The 22,699-nt window shown below is 38.0% G+C and overlaps 1 protein-coding gene across 1 annotated transcript in view; it reads right to left on the reverse strand.

The window, feature by feature from the left end:
• Window positions 1-18,038: 18,038 nt before the first annotated feature.
• LRMDA (leucine rich melanocyte differentiation associated) overlaps window positions 18,039-22,699 on the reverse strand; it is a 616,838-nt gene continuing 612,177 nt past the window's right edge. Inside the window, exon 7 of the mRNA XM_005520506.3 lies at window positions 18,039-20,187. Within this exon, the coding sequence (XP_005520563.1) occupies window positions 20,108-20,187 (80 nt within the window). The 3' untranslated portion in view covers window positions 18,039-20,107. The remainder of the gene's footprint in view (window positions 20,188-22,699) is intronic.

Raw genomic sequence — 22,699 nt, forward strand, 5'->3', positions numbered from 1 at the left:
AGTTGGAATAGAAAACCTAAATTTTTGCGGTGGCATTGCAGATGACATTGAGTAAATTAAGCTCATTTAATTTGACATTTATGTTAAATCTCTTTTCTGTTTTATAAAGTCCACTTACACAGGAAACTGATTTTCCCCAGAATGGAGGTCAATAAGAGTTCTGCAGACCAAATAATGATTGCTAGGGCACTTATTCCAGACTAAATTTAACTGATTTTACTTTTATGCTTGAAATTATTCTTATGAATACAAGGAAAACATTGACACTTCCTCTCTATTGAAGAGAAGTGGTGCACTGAATGATGCACTGCATGAGGGCAGTGAAGTGCTTTCCGTAGAAATGCAGAGGCATAGGAGAGAAAATTATGATAGCAAGACTGTTGAATGGCTACAGACTTGACCTGCAAAGATTCTGTCAAAATCTTACCTTTTGAAGAACTTCTGTGAGCAGAAAAAGTGGGTCATTTAGAGCAAAACTGAGTTCAATTTATATACACTGTAGTTTAACTGAGGAAGTATTGTTTAAACATAGCTCCTTGTTTTCAGGCCTTGCTGGGCTGCAGAGCAGAAACAGGATATAGTTCTTAATGAGATGTGAAACAGATGGTCTCTTCCCTCAATAGTACTGAATTTCCATCACCCTTCCTTAAAGACAATCTCCAAGTGCTTAAAAAGACCTTAAAAATGCGTTAATATGGACGCCACCTTTGGAGGGTGAGCGTCCTCTGTCCCTCTGGCCTGGGCAGCCGCGATGACAGACACGATGATTCCCTGGCAGTCACTCAGCACCATCCCTGCAGCAGGGCTTGGAAGGGAACCCAGCTCTCCTAGCTTTGCACCGCTGCACACTTGGGCTTTGCACACCATGGATCACTCCCCCTCTTTCTGCCATTCCTCCTGCTAAAACACAGAGCTGTGTATCCAAAATCGGAATGTCTTTGTTCCTTAAAAGCATGATTGAACTAATTATGGCTCTATTGTCATGGTCTGAAACAATGTACAGACAAAGCAGACAACATTTCTGGTTTTAAGTATGGTAAATGTCAGTGTTTATGTTTTTGTTAGCTGTCCTAATTATTGTGTGTCCTCTAAAACTCTCTGTTGTAATTACCACTCACCATACTGACACCTACTGCTAAGGAGAGAGCTGATCAGCTGCAGGATTTCTTTATTCCTGGACCCAGCCAACAAACTGCATGTGACACCAACAGATGTTTCTGGTTTTAAAACAGTGGGAACTTCATGAACTGTTTTCCCCAACCTCCCAGGAGTAAATGCCACCATAGTTGAAAAGTTGGAAACATTTGTCAGGCTCTGAACAAAGCTGTGAACAAATGCTACAGTAATTTACTACTTCTATAGTCCATTTTTTTTAAAAAAGAGAGGACGAGACTACAGAAAGACCATTAGCAAAAGCAGTACTGTGGGGCCTTTGTGCTATCCACATCTGTATTACAGCACATGGAGAAACAGCTAAGGAGAATATCACTCTAGAGAGTGTTTGTAACTTGGTGTCTTTTGTGAGGGAATGCCCATTAACTTGCAGGGCTGTTCTGAATTGTGTTTGCAGCATAAAGGGAATAGCTTGGCTCAGATTCCATAGCTGTAACTGTACAGAAAGAAGGGAAAAAAAAATCAATAAGTTCAGTGTAAGCAAGTCAGAGCAACCTTTAAAATAATAAGACAAATCAATTTATTTCACAAATGTCTTTATTTCCAAATGCCATTGTTTGGTACTTTCTGCTGTCATTGCCCATGACATTTGAGAAAACTTGGCTCTTAGTCATTTAGGTGCAGCAGAAATTATCATGTAACAGCCATGTGAAAAGATTATACATTCACCTCAGTGCAGATCTGCTATAACAACCTTGTCCTATGGGGTAAAGAGTGTTTAGGAGGCGGGGGAAGGCAAGAAAGACAAGTTTTAAATATGGACAGAAAAGCCCTACTTTATTGCTATATACAATGAAAAGTAATTATAGAGAAAAATGAAAGCTGCTTCTTGCTGTTAGCAGGAAGAATAAGGGAATTCTGTTCCTTTTTAAAGCTTGGAGTCCATTTTGATATAATTGGTTCCAGAATTATTTATGACATTAATTGCTGCATTATCGACTGCCTGTCAGCTCTTCTGGCAGTTAGTCCATCTTTCTTACCACAGAAAGCCAGCTCAGCCCAAACTAGACTGACAAGCTAATTATACCCATCTTCCCCTTCAATGACAAATGCTGCTCATCGGAAACCTTTCTAGAAATAAGCTTTCATTCTTTCCCCTTTTTCCTGAGCCAGACACAACCAATATCTCAAAGTACAGATCACAGCTGAAACTCTGCTCACAGGGCTATTAGCTCTGAACATCTCACTTGAGCCAAAAAACCTAAGCATCTTATGTTATCAAACTGTATGTCATTCCCTGATGCTAGTTTTCAGTGGATGTGCACTGGGCCATAGCTGTCACTCAAAGCCGTGGCAGATGGAGCAAACCTGACTGCATTAGCTGGGCCCTTCTTAGCAGCTGAGGCAGGACTCTGACAGCCATTCCAAGGCTTAGAAGAAAGACTTTGCATTTCCCTCATGTAAACTTCCAGAATCAATAATTTACAGCTTTTATTTCCCTTTATTCCACAAATGAAGGGTGACATTGCCCAGAAAAAAAAATACTCCTTTGTAACAAGGAAATAAGGAGTACTGCTGTGAGGAGAAAGACATCTTGGAAATGAGGGGAAATGCCAGAGGAAAGGAAAGGACCTGGTTCTTTGACACTGTCACCTCCATCAGAGCACAGATGTTAAAGCATCCTGGTGCCCTGGATGCTCACCTGTTCAGGGACCTGCTGCATTATTCTGGCATAATGTGAGCTGGTGTAAACACTTCTGCACTACATAAACCCCAATCAGTTCCTCTTTTCCCTCTTCCAATATTTTATATATATAAATACAAACTATTATTTTTTTAATATTTTCTTTTCAATCGTAAGGGACTTGAGCATCTCTGGGTTAGTTTGGGTTTTTTTGCAAGATTAGACTCTAGAAAACCTATGCTGTGACTATTTTGGTCTTATTCAGAGAGGCCAGAGCAGTAAAATTTAGGATGATCACAATAACAGCCTTGGTATGCACTCCTCAGTATCTATTGATTTGCCCTCTGGTTCAGCTCTTTGTTGAGGAATTCAAAATGGATGTGTTGGCTGGTAAGAGGGCAAGGAGTCGACATCTCTGGTGACTGGAAACAACCATATATACACCATTATATACACTGCATAGAAATGATACAGAGTGGACTCAATTTAGCTTTTTCAGAACAAGGCTCAGCATTACAGCAGGCCTCCCCACACAGGTGGTCTCCAAATAAAACCCAAATACTGAATTATACCTCTGCCTAGGTGAAACTCTAAGTCTGCTAATCTTACCACTACCTAAACCAGCTATCCAGTGCATCCAATCTGACAGCTATCAGCAGCACTAAGTTTACTGAAACTGCGCTATGGATTTTAACTAAACAAAACCAAGGTCTATATTTCAGCAGTCAAAAATGGCCAAGGACAGTGCAATTGGTGTGTTAGCTTCTCATTTCATGCAACAGCACAGTAAGAAGTAAGCATGGACCTGGAAAAATGGTAAGAAAGCAAATTAAAATGACCACAGGGCTGCCTTGATTTACATTCTGTCCTTTTATGTCCTTATTTCAGAAAACACCTGCAGTCTGTTGCTTGGACTGAACAGGCTCCTGGTAGGGCTTTTTTATTTGTGAACACCAAGTAGAAAAGCAAAGTGGGGTTTGTACTTAAGAGTCTTGTGCATTTTTCACTTTTTCTAGGTAAATTCCATGGGAAAAGCAGCAGATAAATTGAGTCTGAAGCTTTACAAATTGGTTACTTAAACCACTCCACACCTATAAATTGTGTAGTGCTGTAGGTCATCTTTCTTTAGACACTTTCATGACAACAAAACCTAAAGCAGTGAATTGAGACCTGATAAACAGATTAACTGTATGCTAAAATGTTACGGAAGGAAGGACGATATGTAAACCATCTGCTCAGTAAATGATGCAGCAATATTTGAGTCAGTGTTTTGTGGTTTTTCTGTAACACATTACACACTTTGGAACAGAAAGCTACCACATTTATGGGATTCCCAAATTTCAAATAGATACAAAATGTGTCCCAATATTTTGAGAAAACAAGACCAAGGGAACTATAGGCTAGTCAGTCTTGCCTGCCAAGATCATGGAGCAGATCCTCCTGGAAGCTGTACTTCCTGTACACAGGAAATAGGGATGTGACTGGTGACAGCCCATAGGGCTGCACCAAGGACAAAAAATGTGCCTGGCGATGTTGATGGTCTTCTGCAGTGGGGTTGCAGGTTGGTGTATAAGGGAAGAGCCAAAAACATCATCTACCTGGATTTGTGCACATTTGACACTATCCTGCACAACACCCGTGTTTAGAGAGACATGGATTGGATGGATGGAACTCTTGGTGGATAAGGAATTGGTTGGATGTTTACAATCAAAAAGTTGTGGTCAACTTGTTGAAGTGATGTTGAAGTGACCAATTATGGCATTCCTTAAGGGTATTGGGACTGGTGCTGCTTAATATCTTTGTCAGTGACATTGACAGGGAATTGAGTGCACTTTAAGGTCCCTTCTAACTCAAATAATTTTATGATTCTGTGATGCTTGTGCAATTTTCAGAATCAGACCAACAGTGACAACAGAATGTCTGGTAAAGTTTTGATATGTAAACATGGCAATTTCACTTTAATTCAGAAATGTGCAATATATTATATTTTTGTATACTCTGTAAGGTAATTTTGTTTCTAGACTATGATCATATAAAACACAAAACAAGTTAAATCAAACAACTTTACTCATTTGCTGGAACTCTGGGAAATGTAAATTGTTTATAAATGCAGCAAGATTCCTTTTTTTCTTTAGTACTTGGCATTCTGGGAGCATGTAAACCACCAGAAAGTGATTATTAATACAATATATTAAAAATCTGCAGGTTTTCTGATTGCTGACTAACCCTAGATTTTTTTTCCCCTACCATCTATCTTTTTTTTTCCTATCATCTTACTGATCATAATTCAGAGTAGCTGATAGAAAACCACCTACTTTTTTATGTTCCCATGTTGCAGTGGTCTTTGTAATGCTTATTCACATTAAGCACTAAACATGTTTGCAGAACACTAAATACTCCAAAAGAGAAAAATATGTTTTCCTGTAAAACCATCAGTAAATATATAAAGTAATACTCAGCATGTCAGCATTTCTGCCCAATAACATAATGAAGTGATAAGTTACTTCAAGGGTCCTAAGAATAATAGCCTACTGGATTTTAATTTGTTGAGGTTAAATGAATAGCCTTATGCTTTAAAAGGGTACCTTCCAGCACCAAAAGCAGTGCATGCTTTAAGGACGCCTTGACAGCTGAAATAAAGTTCCTAGGGCTTGTATACTGCTGACCTTGATAGCTTTTTAGTTTAAAACGTTTTAAAGGTACATGTACGACAACACTGGCAAGGGAGAAAAAAAAGAAAACAAATGCCAGGAGAGCTAACAGAAGCAAGATGCATTTGGTTTTGACTTCTAATTAATCAAGATAACATCTCTTTCAGCCATTAGACAGTAAAATCAATAACCTGGGCAGTCTGACTGCCAGTTAGACTTATACACCAACACCTATTATTGGCAAAACTGTGATGTATTTAACTATTTCATCCTTTATTATATTAAAAAAGGTAACCAGCCTCTGTGAGTGAGTACAGGAAAAAGTCCATTACCACAGTAAGTTGCTACCCATCCACTGGCAAATTCTCCACTAGTGCCCCTCCAGATGCTCCTCACTGAAACCTTTATCTAGCTGCTCCTTTCCCTTACCAGAGTGACTGTTATAGAAATAAATAATACTAATAAAAAAGCACCCAAAACCTCAGCTGTATCACTACTAGATCTTCAGGGAAACTGAAAATTTTATTTTTGGGAATCAGTTATATTCTGACCTAAGCAGAAAATACTACAAGTGATGCTGCTATAATATTGCTGCAGGACAAAAAATGGCACCTGATCAGAATAAGAGGCAGATCTCAGAAATCACTACAGTAGTTTCACTTCAGAGACAAATTAATTCTTACACATAAACAGACTATGGTGAGGTTTTGCAACCTCTGTCACTGGTTGCAACCTCTTTCACATTAAGTCTGTGCCATTCCTACAAAAGTGCCAAATCCTGAAGTATTTTTTTTCATTAAATAGCTCATTTCCCAAAAACTCTCATTGAATTTAGACTATTTAAAAAAAAAACAGCCAAAGAAAGCTTAATTCCCAAAAGAAGAAAAGATCCAGACCATTTAATCTGATTTTTGGAAGTCTTTCAAGCTTTGGCCCATCTTAATATATGTATTTCTTTTCACCAGTCAGAAAACCAGAGGTGGTGCCAAGTTCTCAAAAGATGACTAAAATTAACGACTCTGCTCAGGACCTGCAGTTGAGGCTGCTCCAATAACCCACAGAATCTGTTCAACAGTGTCAGGACTTATTGCTGCACAGCACAAGATTGTTTTCCTTCCTCTTCCCTAGCAAAGACTATTTTCCAACTGAATCTCCGTTGAACTACGTTTACCACCGGAAGTCTTGACCCTGCAGATTAAATACATAAAGTCAAAAAATAAAGTAAAAAAAAATTAACTAGAAAACACAAGTCTAGGAAATGGTGGACATTATGTAGTGGCCCAAAAAAACTATAAAGGTTTGTTCATTTTCATTCATTCCCACACATTGATGATAAAAAAGATTCCTAGAAAAAAATTAAGCCTTTATAATCAGCATAGGATAAGCAGAGTACAACACAGCTCAAGACATAAAATCAAATTATTTAGTGGATGCATATTTAACAAGGACAATACAAATGGACCAGTAATTATGATATTAGAGTGTTTTCATGCTATCTTTGTCTTTTTCTATTCTTTGTGGTGATCATATGTACAGTTAATTACACTTAATAATGATAATTATGGCTTTATTTTACAATGCAGGAAATTAGCTCAATCAGGCATTTCATAATGCATAGGTTGCTATGGAAGTTATTACAGCAGAAGGGAAATATTTAAAATCAACATTGCACTCTAGGGGTCTTTTGACTTATCTTCCTTCGCTGTGCCACTAATCTATTGTACAGTGTGGGGTAACTCCCATTAAGGCAAATGGAAAATCTCTAGCTTACATAAATCCTCTGAAACTCTCTGGCAGAAAACTGAGTTTCATTTGCAGAGAGAAATGATGAACTTATATTGTTGACGAGTATGCAAACATGTTCTGCAATGACACAAAAATAAAGGGATGGAATCCAACACAGCAATTTGAATGGAGTCTTTCTTCTGCATTTGACTCTTGTTTCTTTGAGATGATAGCTCATGTATGAGAGAGAACAAGGATAGCTATGTCCTATCTTCAGCAGGTAGATGATGCACAGTGAAGAAAGAAACCCAGGAATAGTCTTTTTGCCACAATCTTAACTCTACCCTGTGGAAAACACTTCCAAAGATCATTGAACCCATACATGATTTATGAAGATTGCTAAGTGTAGCCATTTATATATTATAAAAACAGTTTAAATTTTTTTTTCTATCCTCTAGGTCCTTTAATACTCTTCATCACTGTCATTACTGTAAAAGAATGAGGCATTGCCCATGCCTTTTTCCCCTCTATACCTTTCTTCTTATTAATTTTCTGATCCTTTATAATTTATTTCACTGTTTGTGAAGGAACATTATACATGCAAAAGCTTTTGTTGCAGGAGGTAGATGTATGGCCACATCTTGAGAGGACTTTATAGTGTCCCCAAGAAGAGCAAAGAATCTACCATCTCATCTTACACACTCTTCCATTCCAAGTCTTTTGTGTATAAATCTTCACAACACAGAAAGGGTCCATAGTCTCAGCAAAAACAATTTCAGGTGGCATGCTCTGCCAGCAATGGAACCACCTTGTGCCACTGTAAATGGAAACAAAAGGATGTGGTTTGCCTCTCAAGATGCAACCTGACCTGTCAGAGGAGAGTATTGATTTACGTTTCCACTGTTAGTTAGACAAGGCTTATTTCCTCTGTGAGGTACCATTAAGAATGATATGGATTTTTCTCTGCTATCCCTACAGGTCTCAACTACAGAGCTTGCATGAGAATTTTAGGGCTGAGTCCATGTACTGTAGAAGCTCCAACTTACCTGTTGCATGCAGAAAGGGCAAACTTTCCATCCAGCCTGTTTCCCTTCACTGGTAGCACTGTGAGGAACTCTCAGCCCAACACAGAGTCTCTGTGGGCAAAGCCAGCAGCCTTCTCTGCCTCTCCGCAGCACCAGTTCCTGCTGCAACTTTCTCACTGTACCGTGGACTTCACCATCCTCCAATCAGACACACAGGAAAGGCTTCACTGGATGAATACTTCATGAACATAGCTAAGAAATCATGTGAAATGCAGATGTTCATTTGTTCATTTGTGAGCATCTTCTTCTTCCGGGGGCAACCAAGCCACATTTGAACCTCAGGATTTTCAAAGGGAGAGCCTTGACACAGTCAGAATTCTGCACACTAACTTGATTTCTTCCAAACCTGTGTTTCAGAGTAGAGCAAAAAAGGATACATCTTTTTGTATTTCTGACCTAATTACAACTATACCCATACATGTGTTTTTTTTAAGTGTTTTCAAGTGTTTCAGCTCTGCAGCTAGATATAACGATAAAAAGTAAAAACACTGTTTAAAAAATATTTTTGAACTTCAGACAGCAAAACAATACAACATTCCTTCCCAACAATGTGATGGCTAAATGGATGGTAACAAATATATTTTTCAATACTCTAATAAAACTGTACAGAAAATGTGTATATTGAACACATTCCTTCATTGAATCTTCCACTACTGTAACATCATGGATGTTTTGAGTCTTTCTTAACATACAGAAGGAACGACTGTTAAAACCCTGCTTGATTTATCACCATGCCTCGGTAGCCAAAAGATTTAAGTAGAAACCAGTCCAATAGCCCGTAGGTACCACTGACTTTTTAATACAAAAGATTTTTGGTTTTTTTCAACTTCAACTTGCCAGGGGATTCACATTATCAGAGGCTGATTGTATTTGGAAAATGCTTAAATTGAATCTTCCCTATTCACCTCCCAGGCTGCTAAATGAAAAAGTATCCCCTATGTTAAACTGGAAGTCAGATGAGGAGCAGGCACTCATCCACTGCAATCAATGACAAGCTAATGGGGCTGCTGACTATAAATTCTCTGGAAACCTAGATGTGAAGCTCTTGATTCAAGTGATCTGTGCTGCAGACCCTGAGCCACTGCAGACAATCAATTTTATGTACACTGTTTTTGGCCAGCATTAAAAGACACGCTATTTGAAAGAGGATGCCAACATGATAACTCCAAAAGAAAGTTATTTTATGCTGCCTGCACCCCAACTTTACAAGGATGTAAAATATCCAGAGGTGGTATAATCAATAAATTATTGGCTCCTCGGTACAATAATCACCAACATTGGCTTGATCCTAAGCTAGTGTGAATAAATAACATGGGTCATGCATGACAAGTTGTTTCATCGGAGGCTGAAGCCTTTTTGCCTTTATATGTTTTGATTATTAAGGAGTATCTTTGGCAAGTCAGTGCTATTTCTGAATAAACAGTTCATATATTTGGGTCACCCTTAGAGAAAGCTTGAAAGACTTATCCTTCTGACTTGGGGGAAAATTGCAGAAAAAAGGGTGCTGACCTCCTGTCTGTCTACTTGGTGGCTGGTAAATGTTAGCACAGCTTGATAATATCAATTAGACTGGGAAGCTTTATTTTAAGTTTTTTGAACTATTACTACTGCCTGTGTCCATTTGTCTTTTTTATTCTTGAGATGTGCTATGACAAGGATTAAATGTGACACACACCAAACTTTGAATGTCCTGCAGCCAGTTCCAATGGCTTGGATGCTGTCATTTCGAGCTACATCAGGAACAGTGGCTCAATGGCTGCATCTGTGACACATGTCAGAAACTTTTAAATGTCTGCTCTTTTTTCATCAGGATGCTTCTGTATCTTAGCGAGGGAAGAGATGACATTTTGTGTTTGGGTGGAACTTGTTGTGGTTCCCTCTTCCTGCCTCCTCTAACTGTCAGCCTGAGTTTCCCCTAAACATATCAAAATACAGACAAATAAACCTTGTCATTTAGAAATATATTCAGTAGTAACCATGCTTGAAAACAATGTTTTAGGAGGAACTTGGGCACATTTTCTCATAGAATGATGAGCTACACAAAACACAGCGCTAGGCTATTTCTGACCTTTGTTATGTGCCGCCTTAGAAGATTGATGTGCACAACTCAGATACACACGAATTCCTTAACATTTCTGTTCTTTTTCCATTAAAGTGGAATAATTTGGCATATAAAATACACAGTGTACTGGGTGTTTTTTGCAAAGCTTGGAAGAATTAACATTTTGATAAGAATACATAGTTCAAGGGTAGAAAATGGATCTGCAAATGGACACCAAGGAGTCTCAGGGCAGGACTTCAGGAGTTGAAAATGCAGCTCCAAAGAAGAGAGCAGTCTTGTGTCATTATCATTAATTTAAAAGAAATAAATGTCATTCTTAAGATCAGATTGGGATTTCTTTGTCTTTCAAAATCAAACCAAAAAAAGCTTAAAACTCTAGACTCTTTGATTATGACATTTGCCCTTTGGGATTAATTGATATAACAAACACTAATTTTTCCTCCTTTTTTCCTGAGCAGCTTGAGTTCTTCAGATTCTCCTGCAGTTATTGGTGACTGTGTATGGGCAGCCAGACATACTTCACACAGTTAGACACTGTGTAATTTTACTCTGGGGCTCTCTTTGCCCATTTCAACTGGACATGTTTCAACTGGGTTTGACTACCAGCTGGACTTAAAAAAATTATTTTCTTAAAATAATTATTTGGGCTTTTTGTTCAACTTACTTTTAAAAAACAAAAGCAGGGAAATGCAATGATGGCACATGAGCTTGCACATATGTGCAAACATGCAGTTTAATCTCATTTTTTTGAAAATATATCATATTCCATAGTACGTCTAGAGGGATCCTAGAGGGGTTAACTCCTCTTCAAGGGAAGTATTCTGCCTGCCTACATCTCAGTGTGGAGGAAGCTGGGATCAGATGGGAGATGCTCATTTAGCAGAGGATAACCTGAGACACTGCAGAGGACATTGCCAAACAAGTAAAATGCAGCAACTGTCCCGCTGGATGGATGCATATTCCAGTCCTCAGTGCAGTGCCCAGCCTTTGCTGGGTACCAAACACACTGTGCATTCAATCTTCATATTTGTGGCCTCCAGTTTTTCGGTTTTGGTTTTCCTCTGAGGCATTATTTCCCCACTTATTTCATTGCTAAGTTCAAAATATAAAATATATAAAATATAAAAATTCATTATCTTAATTAAACTCCAGCATTCACTTTAAAAGAGAATCTTTCTGCAGTCACCTTTTTCTCGGCTTCACTGAAGCCTAAATTAAAAAGTAAATACCAAGCAAATCATAGAAACATATAAGCAGAACTATCACTGCACAGTCAAGAACTCACTTTAGCATTCCATGTAATTAGGAAATCAATGACTGAGTAGCAGAAAAAAAGATGGAAAGGGGAAGAATATATTTCATATTATTAATTATATAGTAATGGCTACTTAAGGAAAAACAAGAATCCCAAATCCTTCATGATCCTACTTTTCCTCTCTGGGGGGATGAGGAGAGGTGGCCTACAAGCTGATGATGAGACAGCATAAAAGGAAGCATTCTGCAATCCAGCCAAGAAGTACTACAATTTATGCAAATGTGATACAGCCATTATTAAACAAGAAAAGAGTCACAGCCATCTTTTGCTTTAAGACAGATAAGCAGCAATGGCACAAAAAAATAACTTTCAGAAAATATGTCATACTGTGGCCTCAAATTCAAACCGCTCCAAAAAAAGACAATTGTTATCATTGCTATTTATGTCAGAAAGCCCTCAAGGATAAATTTTAACAATGGCATTAACAGTGACATTTAGGATTTAATTTTACTTATAATAGAAAAGAAAAATAGATTTTTAAATATGTCATTTTGTATAAAATAAAAACAGAATAAGCAAAATTCTTTTGGTATATTATTCCAAGAGAGCTGGGAATATTTTAGTTAATTAAATCTCAGCATCCTCTCAGGTAAGGTTATATTAGCTATATTATTACAGTAGGAAAACTTGGACATATATTTTTACTTTAGTAAGTTTTAAAAGTAAATTGCTAGAACTGGCACAAGCTGAAACCACCTATCCGGTCTCATAGTCCCGAAACTCACTTTCCTATTTTCTGCAAAACATTCATTAGCACAGTCTTCAGGTCCAGTGGTTGTTCAGATTTCAGTGAAATCTTTTTCACTGTGAAAGTTTCAGTGAAATTTTCAGGTTGTTCAAAAATTTCAGTAAAGCTGGCCCTTGAGTTAGGCAAAATGTGAACTTACTAAACCTTAAAACCCAGCCAGAGCAGGATGCCTGATGGACAAAATCCTTGAAGTTTTGATTTGAAAAAACACACAAACCAAATCAACCAGACCTCACTAAAAGCTTAAGTATAATTACTTCTGGAATAGATTAAAAATTCTTAAAATAATATTAATTTCTATTCTGATATATAGAAGAATGCTTTTGCTGCATAAAGTTACAGGAATTTATCATTCAGGAGCTGTTTCAAAACTAATGAATCTGGGATTCTTTCTTAGTATGGGTGGTAAACACTCATTCTTTATATCACATCTTTTGATTCCTTATGCCAAATGCCCTGCTTTAATGCCTATTTTGATAACCCATAAGAAAATGCCAACTGTTCCAGTATGCACCTGAGCCTTATGCTTGCTTCTATATTACCACTAAATGCTTCAGGGTGCAAAAGTGAATGTAAGCAAATGGAGTAAGATATTCAACAGTACCAAATCCTACTCCTGGCTTTGTTAGTTTAAGACAGACCTCTATTTTTTTCCTTTTAAACTGAGTGTGCATTACTATATTTTGTGATATTTGCTCCTACAGCCACTGATGTTGAAAGCTTTGCCACTGACATGAATGGAAAGAGGATAAGACTCAGAATGTGCTTATGATATAAACTTGTGATTAACATTAACAGCTGGTAGGGTTTTTTTTACGCTAAGCCTCATAAATACAGCTGAAAAAGCATTTATCTGAAAGTGGAAAATGAGGGCTTAGCTAGAGCTGTGCAATCTTTTTGTAATGAAACCCAGAACTAGCTTGATTTGGGAGAGCTGCTAGAGGTCTGACATTCAGGCCAGTTTTACTAAAACCTCAGTGAACACAGTGGATTTACAGTTTCAGATGAAAACCACATCATACAGCTCAGCAGAGATTTTGGCTGAATGATGCTTTCGGCTTTTGCTCAAACTTGAAACTTACTGGGTGTGAACACACAAAACCCTGAACTTCTAAGAAAAAAAATTAAAAAAAGAGAAAAAAGATTGGCATGATTACCATGTGGACAGAAACCATGCAAGACTTGCAGAAAGCCAGGCATGGCAAGCAGTGGTTTGGGGGAAGATAGGTTGGACATTACAGATGTAGAGATCTGAAAGCTCCACCACCATCTGAAGTACTGGACAGAGGGGTGTAATCAGCAGAGCTCCAGTTAACCATATCAGGCACCACATGACAACTGCAGTTTATCCAGATCCATTCCCAGAACACTGACATTAACACTGCCTTTTATAATACGTGCATTGTATAGTAGGTGGTGATTTGGTGGTTTGGGAAGTAGCCAAGGAAAGAGACTCAAAGTATAGTGAACTTCCTTCCAAAATTGATGTTGAAATTTGGCTACCTGAAACACATTACAAGTCATGGCTAAATCAGTAGGGTATTAAAAAGGAAATGACTCTTGAGCAGAGAAGTTTTGCTTTTCCCCTCTCTTGCATTGTAATTCTCTGTCCAGCCCTAAAGTGACTACTAAGCTAAAGGAAATTAAAGAAAAGATGAATAGAAAAAAAATCTCAAGCTGGGTCAAATTCATCCCCAGTGTAACTTAGCTCAAGTAGAGTTAAATCAATGGAGTTCCACCAGGGATGAATTTGGCTTATTGTCAAAAGGAAATGAAGCAACTGTGCCCTCATTTACAGCTATCAACTTAAACAGAAATTTCATTATAATGGAATTTCTGAAAACAATTCCTAGGTAAAAGAAAATTGCTAAGGTTGAACAGCATGTGTGTTTGAAAATTCCCCAAAGTCCATAACTGTCTGCTTACTTGCTAGAAACACAATGCCAGCTAATTGAGCACTCACATTGCTCCAAAGGTCTTAAAAAATCAGAGAAACCTATGAAATGAATAAGTAGATTGTCATATGAAATCTTCTGTCTTTGTTTTTCCTACAGTTAATCTTAAATACTCAACTGCAAAAACAGTGTTAAATTAAAAGTAGGAAGGCAATTGCAGATAAAAACAAAGTCAGTAATATAATTTTTGGTTACCTTCATATTCTTTATTTTATTTTCCCAATTTAGTTGTAAAAGTAAGGTGGAATCTCTTAAGCTGCACACTTCTGCCGTTTATGTTCTGCAGAGTATGATCTGAAGAGATCCTGTGAAGCTCCTTTTTATTTCCAAATAAAATACTGAGTTAAATCTTACATTCAATACTGATATTTTCAAACACGTTCCTTCCTATATATTTTACTATTAAGCTATAATACCACTAAGATGTGTTCCTGTTGTAAGAGGAATTGTGGATGAGAGTTCAGTGATCTGTTATAAAAGTTGTAGATTAAGATTAAACTAGGTTAAAGACCCCCCAGCCTTGACTTTACGGTTTGGTTTTGAATTGACAGCAAAAGTTTCAATCAAAATGCAAAATGTTTGCAAGAGATTTTACACTTGTTTTGAAGGAAGTTTTGAACACATTTAGAAACTTGCTCTCACAGCCTAAAAATATCATGTAAAGTGAAAAGGCAGAATATATTTTATGTTAAAGCCTTTGAACACAATGAAGCTAGAACTAAACATATTTTCCAAGATGCGGTTTTCCTTAAAATGCTGAGATTCTGAGATGATGATGATATTTTGTGAATGTGCCATGACCATGACTTAGCTTGTCCTTAAAAATATCTGCTCCTTGAAGGCTTGTGAAAATCCTGATCTGAAACCTTAATCTAATTGTCAGCAACTCTAAGCAAGGGTCAGCTTCAGGTTGACAACACCACCAGAGGCAAGTCCGTCAGAGTCACCTAACCTAAAAGGTAACTTTTAGAAAGATTCAGCTGCTTTAGAACTGCATACGGAAAATATATTAATTCAGCCAGTTCTGATGAAGTAGGAGTGCTGAATATATCCTGAATGTTCTCACATAGCAAATGCCAAAGAAAATACTCTTAAGACTTCTTAAGAGCAGGTTATAAATCACTGGAAGAAGCCATTTTTTCTCAGGCCTAGCTCTCATATAATCCAAGGCCTTGGTAAGGTATTTGGATAATTTTAGAAGGAAAACGAGCATTAACTCATTTCAGGCAAGACAACTTTCTCTAACCAGCTAATGCTGGAAGAGTGGCATAAGCAAATCAAAGGCTCTATCAGTTGTTCACATTCACAGGCTAACTCTAAATCTTCAAATCAGGATCTTGGTCTCTCAATCCATTTAGCTTGTTTGTAAATAACAATGCTCACCTGTCCCACAGTTGTTAGCGTAGGCATGGTCCCATAGTGATATTTTTAAATGCTTGTTTTCTCACAATTGTATGTTGCTTGTTTTATTCCCATTACTAGGAGCAGAAAAGACTGGGGAAAACAGATTTTAACTAAATGCCAGAAAAAAGACTAGCCAGTGAGATGTAACACTTACCATGTGTACATATAAAACCACTGAAAAAGCAAACTCTGCATTTCAATTGTTACACTATGGGCAGAGAAGCAGAAATTTCACTTTAAAACAAAAGGGGAGCATTTACCTATTTTGTGCCATCGCTTGCAGTGCAATGAGATGGCAATTCAAGCAGACAAGGACACAGCTAGAGATCTTTAGGAACAGAGGACAGCAGCTAGCAGGCCATGCAAGACCTCTGACTTCTGATCACTTGATTTACTGTAAGATTCTGCGTACTGAGCCTGCAAATGGATACTTAGATATCCATGTCAAACATGAAGAGTCAATTTGGCTATTTGGTTACACCTCTGGAAAGCTGAATTTCATCTGTGTCTTTCACATGTGCCAACCATTCAACAAAGCAAAAAGACAGACTGATCTACAGAATAAAGACAATAAACTTTCCCAAAGTGGGCAAGCAGGGATTCATGTGCCAACTATCACACCACATTAAGAAGAAATATGTGGTAAGACTCAATGTGAGTCAGTATAAAATGGGCTGATTCAGAACTTCACCACAAAGGCTGCGTCCAGCAAAGTTCTGCTGGGGGCAAACATTTCCCAACATACTCATACTGTTGGCAGGAATAAAAAATATTAATACATCCACTGCCAGCAAATGGACCCTGTAATTTACAGAAAGCATTTTCAAAAGCATAGACAGTTTTTTTTTCTTTCTTCTGTCTTAAATGGGAGCAATGGTACACCAGCACACAGTGATTTCTCATCTGTAAAGATGTAAGAATCAAACACTCAGCAATCAAGTAATGATCTGCTCAAAGAACAAATGTATTTAAAAGGGCTGCCTATCAGCCTTCCAAAACTTAGTAACTCTAATTTTCATGGCTAGCACACTGACTTCAAAGAGACTCACAGTTTGAGTAAGGCAAATACTAGAGTAAGTAGTGTGAGACTCAGCCCTAAGAAAGGAGAAAAAGGTGGCTTCAGTGGTGACATACTTTCAGCAATCCCATAAATCATTTATGCATGCAACAGATTCAATTAGAGCCAATGTGCTCTAAAGTTAGGTTTGTGTATCCATAACAGCAGGATTTTCACTGAAGGTCATTTATCTTTGTAACGTTGAAGTGAATTTCTAGTTTGGATCTTTTCCTTGTTTTTAATTTTAAGGTTAAGGATTAACATTTTCAATACATGAATGTTAGAAATGTAGTAAGCATAGCTTCTATAGGCATCTCCTAGTAAAAACATTTGCCTCCTAGTCTTTGTGAAGACATGTGATGTCTGACAAAGGGCAAAGGTCATCTCAAGACTGAACCAAAGAAGTTTGAACTTTGAACAATTTTTTTTTTAAATTTGTAGTATTTGAAGATTACTTACTCAAGGATACCTCAGATCTCTGTTTTTAATTGCCAAGAAACATGGTTGGCCAATTTTTTCTTGTTTCAACACAAAGAACTAAAACTGGAGTGGTTCCTTTGAAATATACATATTTTCAATTTTTTTAACTTTGTAGGAAAATATTTTACTTTTAATAGCCTAGTTAATCTTGAGAGGCAAAAATGTGCCACATATGGAGAAAGAGGAGCAAAGGAAAGAGAGTGGAATCTCTTCCTAGATTACTCTACTGTTACAGTCATCCTAAATGATAGTTCACTTAAGAAATTCAGGCACAGTTCCCATTTAGGAAAGAACCAAGTATAGGTAGCAACTCCAGGTGTGAAAATTCTACCATCTCTTGAACCAGAATTTCAGCAGAATACATCTGACAAAAAAATGCCCTGAATATTTAAAAAGAAAAAAGATGTTTGCATAAACAGTAATTCACATCCATGCATGTTTTAAAATAATATCCTAATATGTTAGTAATAGCATATAATTATTCACAGATTTTCTTTTGGATTTTCCAGAATCAGAGACATTTAGTGTGAATTTCCTTTTAAGCAGTTTTTAATTAGGGCTTTACCATATTTAATTCTAGGTCTATAATCCCCCAAGTGAAAACAAAATCCAAAGTGGAAGAGAATTTGTTCAAATTTCATTCCAAAAATATTTTTGCCTCCAAAGCTTTGCTAGGAAGAAAACACTCCTGAAAATGATACAAATGGTTTTGACATTAGGAAAAGTAAACAAGCAAAATAAAGATGGAAAAATCATGCGGTCAGTTTGCAAGTGCTGTTTATTGTTTGAGGCAGGGTTAAAGCCTTTTATAAAGACAAGAACATATATGGAAACAGACTGAAAGTGACATTAGGTTATTCTAAACACCCCTATTCCAAATCCTGCTGCCTGTAACATTGCCATAGCCAAAATGTGTGGAGTCTTCAAAACAGACATCATGATAGGAACAAACTAAGCTTGCTGTTATTTTGGTAACCAAAACAGACGACAAGTGCCCTAAATATTTCTATTAATATCTTTTATTAAAGAAAAAGGCATGTAGTTTTCCTTTATCTGGTATCTCCCTGGACTTGTAATGTGAATTGGCATTTCATTTGTAGTCATATATGACATTAGAAGAAGCATGACAAGTGGCTAAAACATGCTTTCCAGACACCAATCAAACAGTTCAGAGCTCAATTTGAACTACAACTGGTGTGAACTAGATCGTTCTATGCTCATCAGTGATTTTAAGTATCTGTCAAAGATTTATTATATGCTTTCAGAGTGAGCAAAGGCTTCCGTTTACTAAGTGAGGCCTAAAATGCTGAGCAGCAGCAAGCTTTCCTTCGGCACTCAGCCAATGCCTCACTATTTCATGTCACATCTGCCTTCACGACTGGCTTCCATGTCCAGTTCACTTCCACCTGTGATTCCAGCTAATAAAAGCCCCCAAGGTAGACAGTTTCTAAAAACTGGTATTTTTTTTAACCAGGAAAGTGAATAAAGACCACCAAGTAATTTCAAACAAACCAAGAATGGCTTGGCAGCTTGATAGCTCTCAACTGGGATCCATATGAATGGGTTTGGAACAGAGGTCAGAATTTTTTGCATATTCCTTGGCCAATCCCATTGTATCAAGTAGAATTTAATGCATAAAGTATGGGACTTTTTTTTCCATAGCAACAAGTTCATGATTGTGAATATGTTCAACCTCTTTATCAGAAAAGCAGGAACTTTGCTATGCCTTTTTATTTTTTTGACTGAAAATTTGAGAGTAGACTTTCTTACATAGATACCAAAAAGGATTATTCAGAACTCATCTCTCTAATATATTAGTAAAGCTGCTAATTATTTCAATTCCACCAGTTACTTTTGTTGACTTTTCTCCTCTCTGAATAATCATACCCATCTGGTGGCAGATTCATATCATTCCTTTTAAGCAGTTTTTTCCCCAAATTTAAGCATTTAATTCTAAACGTAATCCCTCCAAGTTAAAAATAGCTTGTGCAATAAACCAAGAATAATACACACTGTCAACATCACTAATGAGGACTTCTTCCAAGTGTAAACAGTTAAGCTATGACATGATTTTACAGCATAAAGAAATGTTCACTTTTCTGAAGGTAAGAGCTAGTAAACGATGAGATGCCATTCAAGAATTAGAAAAATTTGTTTGGGAAATTGCTTAAATCCTTTTCCTTTGCATATAAACATCCATACCAATTGACAGTGCTTTGCATGGCCAAAATGTTTTCAGGATATATATTTTTCCCTGCTGAAAGGAAAAAGAATCCATTTGGGGGTGGATGAGTGTACCACCAAACTGTGAAAGGATTTGTGTAAGCATGTATGAGATGATAGAAACACAAGCACTTAATTCACAGGGAAAAAAATAAGAACAGATAAGGGCTTTTTCATCTGAAATTAAAGCCTCTCTCTTTTATAAACACTTTGATATCAGCATCCACTTTCTCTCAACAGGCCAGGCAGAGATAAACGCGGTGCTTTTGCGGAGGCGCCACGGATGGAGCAGGCTCAGTCCAGCCCCAGGTGTGACCCCTGCTCTCCTGCGAGCAGCACTCAGACCAGGCAATCCATCACGGCGCTCCTCCTGTCAGGCCGGCTGCTTGGCTGCAGCTGCCTGTCACACTGGTGGATGGGACCTGCTTAAAGGCAATCATGTCAATCTCTATGTGACTACTCAGACTAAGATAGAAGGATGATCTTGACAGGCTTGGCAAAGTCAGCAGAAGGCACTAGAGGACTTTAGTTACATGCTTAAAATGTAGATGTGATTTGTGCTTCTCATGTGGAGGGACTGAAGAGGCACAAAACAGCACTGTGTTTTATAGCTGGTCATCTCGGATGAATCTGTTGCCCTCGGAGTGTTTTCCATAGTAAATGTAGCGACATTTCCCCAAAATGCCTACAATAAAAAGGAAATTAATTACAGTTAGGATTGAAGTAGAATAATATGCAATGAAGCACATAACTTGGGCAATTTGAAGGAGGGAAAGGAGCAGTTTTCCCTTGTCCTGCAAAAGAAAGTTTGTGCATTTCACATATTCAGTATTGCCATTTCAATCAGCAGTTTTGAACCCACTGGAAAAATGTGGTCAAATACCTACATGACCTATCCTGTTAAAAGTACATCCACAAGTGTCTTCAAAACTAGACCTGCATAACACTGAAACATCATACAGTGGGTTTTAAATCACAGTATCTCTCTCCTGCTTCTAAAAAAACCAGAAAGTTTGGACTTATATTTTGTGCTCTCTGCTATCTTCCTGCTATGTGTTTTCCTGATGAATGAAACCAAAAAGAAAAATAAACCAAAATAATAATATAAAGCAAATAATTCCAGTTTAATGTGGATCTTGGAAAAACCTGTCAAACTTCCCCCAAGTCACACTGCAAGCACCTAAACCATCCTTGTTTTCAGTGACAGAGAACCGAAGTGAGTGGCTGAAATCTACATGGGAACCCATTGACAGACATGGGCTAGAACAGTTGGCCTCCCCAGACTCCTGCATTTTTACACATACAAACAAATATTTAATAAAAACATTTCCAAAGTATCTCTCCAAACATTGCAACATCCCATGAGCAAGATATAATTTAATTATGCTAAATATTGGCATGTGCAGGATGCTTTCAATAATTAGCCATAATACTGGTTTTGGGAGGCAAGGCACATTATTCACAGTGAGTACTGGCAGAAAGATGCCTCAGGAAGCCTTAACTGCTGTGGGTGAGACACACATACCTGCAAATAATCTCACTACCGTATTCAAAAGCATCCCCTCTGGTGGTACTAAGAGGTATGTGAATGTGTAAGTTCACAGTCACATCCCACCTGTGAACATCCTCAAAGATGCTAAATTTTACTAGCAGAGCTGTTCTTTGAGCCCTCAGACATGTATAGTCAAATTAAAGTCATCTCCCATGAGCAGAAAGAAGGTGGAAGGGTCTCCTCTGCCTTGAGAGTGTCTTACCAGAGCACTGAACTATCCAGCTCACCCCTGTAAGGGCAAACACAACCTAGCCCAAAGGAGACGAACACTGCCTTACATCAAGGGTAACGAAAGGGGAGGAGCAGATCCTCAGCCCTTTCTTGTTTTAGATTTCCAGAGCTCATACAGCCGTTGCTGTGCCCACCTGCAGTATGAATTAACTATGCAAGCTTTTATATTCTGTGTCCATTGTTTTCCAGTATAATGTCTGGATACAGAAAAGATACATAAGATAATCTACTAAATCTTGGGAAGGCATGGGTCACGAGATATTAATGTTAGCACATGCTCTTCTTCCTCTCTAGAACACCATGATGGCAACACGTTCCACTGAGGGCTGGGGTGGGGAAATTGATAGACCTGTCATTTGTTGTGAGAAATGTTCCTCTTCAGGATAATACAAATGGTGCAGTGCCTGATCATTTCCCCCCCCCAGCACAGAGCTTTCTTCAATAATTTCAATTTCAATAATTTCACTAGTGAGGCGGTTTCCACATGCAAAAGATGATAACAGCATTCCTAAACAAGAGTCTAATGAAGACCAAGTTTCTCTTTCCCTAAGCAGATATCCCATGTTGGTAACAAGGCCATTTAGAGCTCTAAATGCAAAGGATATGAGCAGTTTATTAACGACATTCTTTGCACTCCTTTTTCACTGGCAGTGATAAAAGTCTTGTTTGAGGTCTACTGCATTTCTTAAGGACTGCAAGGAAGCAAGACTGTTTATAGAGATACTGGTGAGAGAGTGCTGTTTGATGAATGCTGGAGACTATAGCTAGGTGTCAGTGCTTAGAAAATGAGGCAAGGACATGAGGTATTAATATTGTCAATGATCTCCTGACAGGAAAACAGATACTGTATTCACCGTCAGATTTAAATAGACATCGAGTGCATTAATGACAAAAGGGCAGACTTCAAACAAAGGGGGCTGTATGGTGCTGCGCTGAGCCAGTCTCCAAGTTGGCAATAACCTGATCTGAAAAGACACTGTCAGGGCTACAGACAGGCCTGGGATTGTGTGCGGTGACAGAAAACAGAGATGCTGACAGAGATACCGGTGCCATATTATGCCAAGTATATTCTAACACTGTCTCCAGTCCTAACTAAATCTGACATCATTTCCTATCGCTTATAGTATCCTCCACTGCTCTGGCAGAATATTTCTCCCCAGACATCATTACAAACTCCACTGTAGTTTTAAAGTTACTGGCAGGCCTGTGCTGTCATGGAGGCTGGGTCTAGAGGCCTAAGGATAACCTCAGTCAATCTAAATTTGGAGTTTGCTGGAGAAGTGCTCTCATTTTCACTGATATCTCAGCTACTTGAGGTGATCTGAACGCTAAAGTGTGAGGAGCTGTCACCTTGAATAAAATCCTTAAAGTAAAGACGCTCTGTTCCCGGGATGTTCAGCAAAGATGTCGGACA

The sequence above is a fragment of the Pseudopodoces humilis genome, chromosome 9 (genome assembly GCF_049639895.1).
Source record: "Pseudopodoces humilis isolate 2021_Gansu_Grassland_sample_001 chromosome 9, ASM4963989v1, whole genome shotgun sequence".
Classification (NCBI taxonomy): Eukaryota; Metazoa; Chordata; class Aves; order Passeriformes; family Paridae; genus Pseudopodoces; species Pseudopodoces humilis.